Source organism: Catharus ustulatus, chromosome 5 (genome assembly GCF_009819885.2).
Source record: "Catharus ustulatus isolate bCatUst1 chromosome 5, bCatUst1.pri.v2, whole genome shotgun sequence".
In the NCBI taxonomy this organism is placed as follows: domain Eukaryota; kingdom Metazoa; phylum Chordata; class Aves; order Passeriformes; family Turdidae; genus Catharus; species Catharus ustulatus.
The window spans coordinates 2,537,776-2,550,037 of NC_046225.1; the positions used below are offsets into that span (position 1 = coordinate 2,537,776).

The 12,262-nt window shown below is 46.4% G+C and overlaps 1 protein-coding gene across 1 annotated transcript in view; it reads right to left on the reverse strand.

Moving 5' to 3' along the window:
• Positions 1-2,857: 2,857 nt before the first annotated feature.
• Positions 2,858-12,262, reverse strand: part of LOC116996644 (bifunctional heparan sulfate N-deacetylase/N-sulfotransferase 4) — a 67,090-nt gene continuing 57,685 nt past the window's right edge. The window contains exons 10-15 of the mRNA XM_033060518.2: positions 11,558-11,732; positions 10,423-10,593; positions 9,081-9,190; positions 6,166-6,268; positions 5,498-5,955; positions 2,858-3,346 (exon numbers count right to left, since the gene is read on the reverse strand). Coding sequence (XP_032916409.1) covers positions 5,836-5,955; positions 6,166-6,268; positions 9,081-9,190; positions 10,423-10,593; positions 11,558-11,732 — 679 coding nt within the window. The 3' untranslated portion in view covers positions 2,858-3,346; positions 5,498-5,835. The remainder of the gene's footprint in view (positions 3,347-5,497; positions 5,956-6,165; positions 6,269-9,080; positions 9,191-10,422; positions 10,594-11,557; positions 11,733-12,262) is intronic.

Here is a 12,262-nt window from a genome sequence, read left to right on the forward strand (position 1 = left end):
TCTGCCACATTTCTAACATGGAGGGAAATGTAAGAGGTGGCTTCCTGGGTGTGAGTCTGACCTTTGGAGAAATGAGTTTGAGTGTTGTGCTGAGGTGCTTGTCCGTCCTGATTGTCCTGGCTGCTTTGGATTGCCTCCCTGTGCCTTCCTGAGCTTTCATCCCCAGGTATTGGATCATATCTTTTAAGAAGATTGAAGGGAATTAAGTCTCCAGGCTCAACTCTCCCTTTCCGAGCAGCTGACAAATTTTAGTGTGTTCTGTGTGGCAGTTACTGGAAATAGCTGAAGTCTGCAGAGGGTGAGCCAGGATCCATAAAAATGTTCTTCCTACTTAGGATGACAATTTATAATTTAACTGCAGCTCCCAGCCTAATGATGGCAGATTTACACACGGTGCCATGCAGCTCTGCTGTGCTTTATGGCCAGAGAGCTTCCCTGCATGGCTGCTGGGCACTGCAACAGTGGGAAACTCTGGGAATAGTGGCTGTGCAGGAAAACCACATCAAAGACATCCTCAGCTCACTCCTGGAACACATCTTAATCAACTGGGATAACTTAAAAGTAATTAAAGTGTGTATGGCCTAGGTACAGTCTAGGGAATGAAAGGTGATGCTTCCTTGGGAGAGCTGCAGTTTTCCTCTCTGGAGGCAGGGAGCAGAAGTTAGCCAAGGAAGAAATTTGGTTGGGATTGGAATTTGCAGGTGAATGAGAAGATGTTGATGATGAGAAGTAGCCCCAAGGAGAGGGGGTGAGTAGGAAAGCACAAAGGGGAAGTAGAGTACAGCACTTCCTTGAAGGAAGAGAGAAAACCCAAAATCTGAGACAGAAAACTCTCCTGAAATAAAAAGGTATCCAAAAGGTGATCTTGTGCTTTTTTTTTAAGATCAGATTGCTTATGAAATTTTAAACACTTCACGTTGCAGAACAATTTCTCTTTGCTTACTTGGTGTGATTACACAAAGCTCTGCAGGAAGATGTGCTGCAGCTACAATGTCATTAAATAACATTTTCTGTTGGTGGGTTTATTCTCTCCTTCACCAGAATATTTAATTGTCACTGATGCTGATGGGAATTGTGTGCCTTAGGAGGGTGTGAGATTTAATATGGAGATGATTCCCCAGTCAAGGCAAACACAGTGAAACACAGGCACAGAATTAAAGGAAAACTGTAAATAAATATCTGCCTCAGAGCAAGTTCTGTAAAAACTCATCCCCTGGAACATCCAGCTCTTCCTTGCACTCAGCTCCTGCTCTGAAGGGAAGCTAAATTACCCAGCAGGGAATGTGTGTTACAGATAAGTTCTGCAAGACAGCAGAACATCCACCAGGCTGTGAGAAGTAGCAAGTACAAAGTCAATTGGATGGCGTGCAATTATCTCCCAAATTATAAACCACACTTTTCAACCCCCACAGCATTTTATGGAATTGCATCTTAGATTGAGAAATCCCACTCCACCCACTGCTGACCTTCCCCTGGCTGAGAATAACCTCTGAGCAGCCCATAAACCCAGCTGCCCTTCTGTGATGGAGACAGATTTGTGTATTAATGTGTCACCTTCCCATTCCCAGAGAAATAGGAGCACTAAAAACAGGCCCATGTCTGCTTAGAGGGAGCTGCAGCAGGACAAACAGCTTTGCAAACACAAAGTGGCAGATATGAGTTTATTGAGATGTTTTAAATGTTTTTCTTCCCACCCAGCAGCTGCAGCTGACTGAAATGCAAATACCAATCTGGTTTCCTGGGAAGTCTTTAATTCCTCATGAGCGGAAATAGGAGTATAAATTATATGCAGAATTCATTTCTGCCATTCTATAAATCAGTTTCTGACTGGGATTTGGATATTTACAGGACTGACAAAGAGGAGCTCTCCTCTCCTCCATGTATAAAAAGCTCTTTAAACAAACACATCACCTCCCAAGTTTTTTGGTGCTTTCCAGGTTCTAGGAAGGAATAGTCTGATTGATGAGTGTTGTAGTAGTAAATTTTTTGGAGAATTCTGCTATTGTTTTATTAAATAGGACTGAGACAGGAAACTTGCCTGGGCCTGGAAAGGTTGATGGAAAGCCAGTTGATTTTTAGGGCTTACAAGCTTTTTTTTTTTTTTTTTTTTTTTTTGACAGACTTAGACTTCTAAAATATTTTGAAAGTTTTAGCTACCTTTGAAAATTTTGTCTGCAAGCACAGGCAGACCTAGAAGAAAAAGCCAAAACTTGTGCTGAGATCTCTGTAATGTCATTTCTAATTTGCTCAATGACAGAAGCTCTCAGGAGGTGGAATTTGCTGTTCTGGAAGGTTTGTAGAAAGAATGCTTGACTCTGATACGATTTAACCTCATTCTGACACAGATGAGTAAAACAAATGAATATTTTATAACAAAAAATAGAAACATTATGAGATTTTGGGGAGGGAAAAAATCTGTCTCGTACTTGTGAGTGCACAGTTTGAGGAATTTGCAATAGCTGCCATCAGGGCCTTTTAAGATTCCTCAAACAGAGTGGAAGGAAATTATTTTTAATTAGGGCAAGAGCTTGTTTGGGGCTGCCACAAGTCCCTTTCCTGTGGGTTTTGGGGAGGCCAAACTTTGGGAGGGCTGGCCCAGAAATGTGTGTAACAAGCAGTGAAGGGTCAGACTTGCCTGGATCCACGTGCCCTGCCTGGGAGGAAGAGGAGGAGAAGGAGGAGGAGGAGGAGGTCAGTGGCACTGCCAGGAAATCCCACCATTTTGGAAGCCTCAGGGAGATGCTGAGGCAGGAGGAGCTGGGAAGGTGCATGATTGGAAATAATGGCAGAGGTTGTTGAAGGGCAGATTTTGGCTCAGGAAATGGGAAGGAGGGTCTAAGGAAAGAAGCAAAGATAATGTAATGCACCATCAGAAGTGTTTATTCTGTGGCAGTGAGAAGAACCCATAATCAGGTGTGTGCACATCAATTATTTAAAACAATTCCAGCAAATACAGCCCTTGACCTCCCTCACCACCCCCCCAACAAAAATACTTTGAGTGATCAAAATTTATTTTGATTCCTTCTGTTTCAACATCGAGTATTTGTTCAACTGGATTTGCTGTCGTCACGTAGGAGGGGAAAGAAAATTGTTTAAAAAAGAGCTTGGGCAAGACAGTGAAGTTTTTTCCTCAGCTCTATCACAGGATGTCCTTGGTTCTGAAATACTACAGAAATCATAGTAAGTCTTATAAAACTTATCCAGTCACTGGAGCACTGAACACTTCAGAATCTGTGTCGCTTGCAAATCCTTGTTTCTTTTTGGCAGCTTTTCTGGATAGGAGAGTGATGGAGGAATCGAGTCCGTGGGCAGGTCCACACCTTTGCAGTCACACTAAAAGGATGAACTGGAAGCACAAAAAGAGAAATAAGACTGTAAGAAATGTTGTCTGACAGGGAATTCCTGTTCCATGAACACAGAGTCATGTAAAAGAAACCCCAAAATTTAGAATTAGCCATGTGGTCACTGCTGATTTATGTCCCTGTGCTGTCCCTGGTTGACACAGATGTCACACACTCATATTCCTGCTACAAACACCAATTTTAAGCCCCTTCTAAACATAATTTGTTACTGATGGGAACTGATGAGTGGTAAATGAGTGGTTGATGTGTCCCCTTTGGGTGGCCAGCAGAGGGGAAATGAGCACCCCACTCCCCATTTGTTCTCAGCTGATTTGTTCAGGGGATGGAAGCTCCCCCACCTCCCTGGCTCAGAATGGGGAGGGAAAGGAGCAGGGGAAGGAAGAGGAGGAAACATTCAGCTCCTGCTTCTGTATTCAGGGCACATCCCCACTGCCTTATTATCACATCAGAGAGTCTGGACCCATCAGCTTTCATTACACAACCATTTCCTCCCCCAAGAATTTCTAATTCCGCCATTTTAATTTGTTTTGGGGACACTCGGCAGCCTGCTCCCCTATCAGAGAGCAAATTTGGTTTATTAGACAACATCTTGGAGCAGTTAATCCCACAACTTTATTTTAGACCTTGAGAGGTCAATGCATAATTTAGAGGGGTTTGGATTCTGTTCTGATTGCTTCTCTCTCAAAGACAACCTCAATTATGTGAGCTCAGCTTTCCCAGGGCCAAAGCCCTGCTTTAATCACCAACTCTGCTGCCATGGCCCTGACTCCTGTGCCTGGCCCACAGGTCACATCCTCAGGAATCCCACTCCAGGGGAGTGGAGCCAAGTGCAGCTGCAGCCCCTGCAGCAGTGTGTACAGCTCCTGCTGAGTTCCAGCCTGCAGCACATGAAGGATGGGAATCCTGTGGCTTGCAGACAGGAAAGAAGGAGCAGCACCATCCTTCCCAGCCACAGCCCTGCTGCCATGAATAATTGTTTCATTTTGGCTGCCTTTGTTTTGCTGGTCTGTAAGAATCCCAACGATTATGTGGTCAGTGACATAAAAAGGCAGAAAAGCAAAGGAGATCATTTCCAGACAGTTCACAAAGGCTCCTCTGTCACATGGTGGTCCAGAGAAATTCTGTGCTGATGGCTCCTGTTACAAGTGGAGGGAATGAAACTTGGAAATACTGTTATTTCATCTTTATAACACATAAAGGAGTCAATTCAAATGTCAGTTTTCAATGGAACACGAGATCTCTCGGAAATGTGAGGCCCATTCAAACTCAAAAAATAACAGTGAGGTATAAAAATATCCCGTGTATTTCCAGGACATGGTGCCATTGCAGAGCTGAGAGTTGGAGAGGCAGACTTCTTTCTATAGAAAATGCTAAGAACAAGAAATAATTTTCTGGATTCTATAGTGTTTGTCTCATTTCCTTGAAAGCTCCTGAAACCAATGTCATGTTTATTTAGCTTTTAATCAAGAGTCAGACAGTCCTCTTTTAATTAAAGCTGAGCCAATTCTAATGCATTTTAACAGCTATAATTCTATCAAATGGCTCATTTAGATATTCTTCTCTGACCAAGGCTTAGTTATCCAAAGCTCTCATTACTGCAGTCATCTGTGGTGCCAGCAGAGCTCTCAGATAAGGGAGTGTTTGTATTTACACACAAATACATGTATTTACCACCTCCACATGTCAGCAATGACCTCCACACAGGACAAGGCAGGAGCTTCTGCCCAGCCTTGCTGACCTTGCCCCCACAGCTCTGAGAACCAAGCACAGTTCATGTCATGTTTTTGGTAAACCTTTCACTCCCCTGTGGGCACAAAAAGCAGATATTTAAAACTAAGTGTGTGTCTGATTTAGGCAGCTATTCAGGAATGAAGATATGTATGTCTTTCAACTCCAGAAAAGCCTACAGAAGAGTTTACGGATCAGCAGACTGTTTTGTGTCCAAAACATTTTAAAAAGGCCAATGAAGTTATTTTTCTGCACCAGCTTGCAGACTGAGACCCCAAATGACCCACCCAGGGTCTGAAGGCTTCAGAGAGAAACAGAGCTGTCAGTGTTAGGCTGCTGGCAGTGCAGTGCTTGGGGTTTAAAAGGATCTGAAAACAAATGTGGGCAGAGCCCAGCGGATGACCAACCTCCCAGTCCAGCGAGAGCCGCTCCCATGCTGTGCCCGTGTCTGCCAGACTGCAAGGTGTCAGTGCGAGCTCCATCCATCCCACAGTCTCTGGTCCGTGCCGGTGCAGGGACCGCCTGCTTTCCTGGGAGCTACAAAAGGGCTCGATGCTGCTCCACCGGCAGCACGTGCATACGAACACTTGTCGGGTTTGGGTTCGGGGCTTTTTTAATTTATTCTCTTATGGTTTGTCGGTCAGTTCTGGCTGCGAAGAGCGGTGTCCTGGAGGCGGTGTCCTGATGTGAGCGAGCCGGAGGAGCGGGGTCGGGGGCAGGGATGTCCTGGCCGGGCCCGCCGGGGCTACCTGACCTTCTGCAGCTCCTGGCGCAGCCACGAGGGCAGCGGCTGCCCCAGCCTGTGCAGCAGCTTGGACAGCTCCACGTTGTGCTCTCGGTAGTAGCTCGACAGGAACGCTCGGGACTGAACCGGGGGGAACAAACCGAGATCGGGTTAAAGGAAAGCCAGCCCACGGATCTCACGGGGCCACTCAATGCCCTCCCCTTCAAAGCTCGAGTTTCTGATTTTTAAAAACATCAATCCAGTGAAAATACAGAAACAAAAAATAAAGTCAGCGTGTTTATTTGAGGTCAATATTAAAACTGCTCCCTTAAATGTCTGAAAAGCCCTTACCTCTTGGTCCATTGGTGGGTATTTCCGACCTTTGCTCTTCCCCAGGCACTTTGTTTTCCCTCCTTCCAATAGCTGGCACCAGAAACCTTTCTGAGGGTCGAACCTGCAGAGGATCATACCTTTTAAAGGACCTTGCTACAGAAACAGCTCCTGGCTACTGAGACATCAGTGTTAGCCCACAATTACAGCTGCACACATCTCTCTGGATGACTGGAATTCTGAGGAGAGTGGGGGACAGCTTTCCTCTCCTGTGTAAACTCTGGGGATTTATTTTTCCCCACAAATGTGCCTTGGAAGTGCCTAGAGGCAGGAAGTTTTTCCCTCTGTGCTCTACCTGCCTTGGGTAATTCCTGTTCTACTGTCCAACACACAGGTGAAGTGCTGACCTGCAGGTCTCCTAAGGAAGGTTGGGTGCTGATGATTTAACCTGCCTGAGAAGCTGGCTGCTCCCTATCACTGCATCTAAACACCATTTTCGTTCCTAAGATGGCATTGTAGCATAAACACTGTCTTAGCAGCCCTTATCTGAAACGTGCAGTGTGATTGTGATGGCTGAAAGGCAGAGATAGAAGAGGCTCAGATTAAGGCTTGGAGACGCTGAGGAACGAACAGCACGTGGCGTTAAGTTTGGGATTTATTGCTGTGGGACTTGCAGCAGGCATAAACCATCCAAACACTGCACATTCCTGCTGCTCAGCAGATGTTGGAGAAGGATGAAGGGTAATTGGCTGGGACAGGGAGTTAATTAGTTACACACCACCTTCCTGCCCCTGCTCTGTCCGTACAACACGGGTGCACCTGCAATTTGCTGCTCTACAGAAGTGAGAGAATTTCAGGAGAAGGGTGAACCTTCTGTGTGGGCTTTTGCTTGCCCAGCCTATTAATGCAGGCCTGACCTTTGTTTCCTAAATTGTCTCTGTAGCTGTATCAATTAAAAACAAATAAATCATTGATTAAATGGGTATATTGATGATAGATTCATTTCTGCTTTGGCCTTTCCCATCTGCTCTTTGCATGGTGAAATGCTTTAGTTGCCTTGCATTAATTTCCCAAGAGGAGCAGCAATATTGTGTGCTGGGTAAAAGGGAAACTGCAAAACTATGCCCCAAACAATATTTCTGCCTCAGAAGGAGCTTATTGAATATTATGAAAAGGATGTGCATGTTTGTGAAGGGGAAAAGAGGGTGAGGCAGTTTGGGCTGAATTCAACCCTCAGCTTTCAGGAATCACAGAACTCTCAGGGCTTCTGTAAATGTAATTGGGCACAGTGGAAGTATTTATTTAAAAATAGTGATAGCCCTAAGGCTAAAGCTACAGGGGAGCGTTTTAGAGCTGTCAGCAGGAATCTTCGGAGGCCTGGTTATCTTCCCTTCCCTGCAGAGTAAGCCTGGGGGAGAGGCAGGGTTTGGGAAGGCAGTACCTGCTGCCAGAGGCAGGGAATGCCTGGGAGGGCAGAGCCAAGCATGGCACCATGAGGATCCTTCTCTCATTTTCTGACAGAATGTAGCAGGCTCCAAGGGAGAACATTTTCCTCTCACCTTGTGTTTTCCTCCAGCCCTGCCTGTGTGTCCCCTCTCCTCCCCTTCCACGGCTCTGGGTAGTGCCTCTCTCCTGCCTGGGCTGATTTTACTTTCCTGCAAGACTTTCACATAATTACTCAGGGTGATGGACTTGTTGCTCAGTGCTGTTCACAGGACTGGGTCCTTAGGCTGCTTCCTGACACCTTTAACAATGTGTGGTGTGCAGTTGTCAGGCAGTAATGACCAGGAACAATCCTATGCAATCTTTTCCCCTTCGACAGGCCCTGCCAGAAAGCAGCTACACACTTTAATGCCTTTTCCCCTTCCATCCCAAATCCATGCAGAAGTCTGTGCTCCCACAGCACATTTGCATTCTTGATGCCTCTAAACAGGGAGTGCATAATTTTATGGATCTGTTTACAATCCATTTTTCCTGTCCAAACCAGTATGAGAGGCCAAATTTCTTCATGCTGTGCGACTCCACTGACTTTAATTTAGTTCCAGCAAGGAAGATGTATGTCTGTGGGTGTGGATTTTAAAAAGCCAGCAGAAGGCACTGCAGATGTGCAGATGTGAGTTGTTCAGACATCAATAGCTCAGCTCTGATCAGACTCCTCCTCCCCTCCATCCACTTTGGAAACCAGTGACTTAAAAAATTGCGTTCTGAAATCCAAAATTCTTATCCTAGAAAAAGGCTTTGGCAGAACAACTTTCTAAAGCACTGAAGTCTTACTTTGAACCTCTGATATAAATAAACTGAACCCTCCCAGGAGAGGAAACATTAAATAAATGGTAATTGTAAGCAGAGAGGAGCAGCGTGGGGCAGTCGGAAGGTCCGTGGTTGTGTTTCCCTCAGGAGCAGCCTGCAGGGAAGGTGAAGCAGAGACTTTTCTGCTTCCCACTCCATGTGAGCTCATGCTCTCTGCTTGCACAGGGATTGGAAAAGCAGTGGCAGGCTCCCCAGCCCACAGATATCCCAGGGCTGGGGCTGTAAGGAGATGATGCTGCTCACACAGAGAGGCTCAGGGCAAAAGCTTCTTACGATTTTCTGCTGGACTAAGAGGGGAGAGGGGAATTCAGCCCAGTCCTGGCCCTGCAGGAGTCTCAGCCATACATGGAAATCCAGAGAGGAAAATGGGATTAGGGAACAAGTGCTTCTAACCCAACCTCTGCCACCAGGCTCCCACTGGAATGATAAAAACACTTAAGCCAAACTTTCCACACCTGACACTCCAGGCTTCAGCTCCTGGAAACTGATGGAAGAGAACCCCAAGCTTTTCAAACTTATCGTTGTCCTGATGTATTGTCTGTTTGTAATTAATAATCTAGGGATCCTGGTGGAAGGGAATGTGCCCTGGGATCCCACAGGGCAGATAAAAACAGGAATACACTCACGTTAGGGCTTCAGAGTAATTGTAATGAGGAGAGACTCCCAGAAACTTCTGCACTTCATCCATCACAGTAGCAGGGTCACTTCTCAGCTGCTGTCCATCAATAATGAGCAACTGCAGGGGTAAATGTGGCACAAAATAAAGGCATTATTTCACTTCTGTGACTACCTGGATTTAAATTAGCTCGTGACTTTGTACAGTGCTAAAAACATTCACGTGGATGAACTCCTTTTTAGGTTTACTTTTTAGTTTATTGAGTTGAATTTACATAGGTGGGCATCTTGTGATCTGTGTGTGCACCTTGCTCAAATGCAGGACTTAAACCTCCCAAGGCAAACCTGAGACAGTTCTGAGAAGATGAGATAAAGAAAGAATGTAAAATATTGTTGAGGTTTATGATGTGTCTGTGGGAAATCCTGAGGAGAGAAGGCAGCAGCTCCAGGTGAGGGCAGAGGAAGAGCCCAGGGAACAGGGCATGGGATGCTCAGAGTTTGCCAGGACATCCCCATCTCCTTTGGAGGAGTAAGTTGGGATGAGGTGGGCCAGGAGGAGATGTGGCCTGTTTGCTCCCAGGGCAACACTGCCCTGCTGCCAGCTCTGGGCAGGACTCCCTCCCCATTTATGAAGGAGTGGAAAGGCCAGAGATGAAAGGAGGAAGTAAATGACTAACTGTGATTTTCTCCCCTCTCCTGGAAATGGGATTGACCTGCCTCTCCTCTCTGTAGTGCAACTGAGGCTGTATAAAAAGAAAAATGAGGATTGCAAGAAGGCAGAGCTAGTTCTTTTTGTTGTTTATTCTCCCCCAGGTCTTTGAGAAAACAGGCAACACTCAGCTCTGCCTCCTTTCTGCAAAATTCTGTCCCACCAGAGCAGTCTCTGGGGATCCTTGTTCGTTTGCTCACTCATGAAACAGCCTTTCACAGCTTTGTCATACAGCAGGAGCAGATATGAACTGACATATCACCATGTCCTTGCATAAAGAGTGCCCATGCATGTAGTGCTACTTTTGTTTGCTTTAGGTTATTTTATTATTGTTGCTTCAACAATGGAAATATTCTTTAGATCTATGGCAATGGTTATAAAAGACAATTCAATGAAATAGCTGAGGGAAGAGGGGCAAAAGAAGGAATCTGTGCTCCAGCCCTGAGAAAGGCCAATTCCATATCAGGATCAAATAAATGCAAAGCTTCCTATGGTAGGGACTGAGTGGGAAGCAGGATGAAATTTCTTCTTAGAAGAAACCCTGGCATTTTCTAAACGGATTTGCCAGACCTTCCCCCACCGTCTCCTGCTGCAGCTGCAGCTCTGTCGGGCCGCAGGAGCTTTGGGAACTCCTCTGGCCTTACCTGGGAGGCGGGGAAGTGCGAGAGCCACCTGTGGATGTGCAGCGCGTACCAGCCGGGGGTCAGGCAGCGCCTCTGCAGCGCCCGCAGCTCGGGCGGCGCCCGGGGGCTGCCCGTGATCACCTCGTAAAAGTTGAATTTCAGGGCAGCGGGGTCCTCGTGCGAGCGCTGGTGCTGGGGAGATATTGAGATATTTCACAAGGATGCTGGAGATGAAGGCTGGAATGCTGCAGGAGCTCTCGGCTCCCCCTCAGTGCCACCTCTGCCAGGCAGGAGAGGGGTGGCAGCCCAGGAGCAGGGTGGGGACACCGTTCAGTCCCGGCTGCCCTGGAGACTGAGCAGTCACTGTTCACTGCTTTGCCAGTGAGATATTACACGGGTGCAAACTGCCGCCCCTGGCCACGCTTTATTCCTTGCAGAACTCCCTGGCAGTATCAGAAATGATGTGTTTCATGCTTATTCCAACATTATTAATCTATTTTAACACCGCATTTAGTGCTTCCTTTGTGTGCATGCCTACGCCGTATTTCACAAGCATGCTTATACATTTCTCTAGAAATAGAATTTTTAAATAGTGCAGGTTTTGTTACAGAAGGGTGTGTGCTCAGAACAAGGCAAGGAAGAGCATCCTGGAGCTTCCTGGGGAAAACAACAGGCTTGCTATTGCTTCCAAGGAGAGAAAAAAGCCAATGTCTCCAGACACAGCTCTTTTTAACTCCTTGGAAACTTCAGGAAGTTCTGGGTCCATTTGTGCACCGCTGCACGTTGCTGAGCTCACAGCTGGGGGAAGGGATGTGGGCTCAGATCCTCAGCATCAGGAGCTCTGATTCCCTGGCTGGGCCACGCTGCCTTTGCCTGTGTATCTCCCTGGGCGAGGAGCACTGCTCTCCCTCTCTGCCCTGTCAGCTGTAATTGAGATTAAACTGTTTGTTTCCAGCTGGTGGCAGCTCTGTGCTGGGGAGTTTCATCATTTCTGACACCGGTGTCACAGGTGCCAACTGCCAAGGCTGGCATCCAGCACCCTGCTGCTTCCACACGGTGCCAGTGCTGTGCAAGAACTCCCATCATTTGCTCAAGGACACAGATTCCCACTGATGCTGATTCCACTGTGCACTCCTTGAGGCAAAGGATCCCGTACCTGGTACCAGGAGTAGGCGCGGTCGGACGGGTCGATGAGGATGGTGATGATCTTGGCCTTGGGGATGAGGGAAGCAGCTCTCCTGGGAGCTTCCTCAGAATGGAAATAGTTGGCACTTTTCTCAAAGAGGAGGTCGGTGGTGGTGTTGGAAGGAGTGGGGAAGAAATCCATGTACCTGGGAGGGGAAGAGACTTGTTAGGATTAGCAGGAGCACAAAAGGGTCGTGGCCCTGTGCTTCCCATCTCGTGGTGGCTGAGAAGGTGAACTTTCAGACATAATTCTCAAGGAGCAAAATTGAATTTCTCAGCTCAGCCCAGACTGGAATAATGGGAATGCATCTTGGCTCTTAGGTGGTGCTGGTAATAGCTAAAGCCCTCATGAAGTCTGGTAATTAGGTTTTTCCTGTGATGGATGGGATTTTTGCTAATAACTTCAGTGTCAAAGGGATATCTTTCACCAGTTTGGAGTGAGTTCAGTTTAAGCTGCAGAAAAAAAAAAATGGGAAAAGCTTCAAAATGTCAACATTTAATGTCAACATTTAAATGTCAAACTGTTTAATTTTAACATTGTTGAAGCACTTCATTTTGGAACTGACATATCTTTGCTTTTGGATGCTTTCAGAATGCAAGATTTGAATTTTGGCTTTGAATGGTCTTTTTCCATTTAAAATTGATTGGAGGGATTCTGGTGAAGAGATAAACAGAA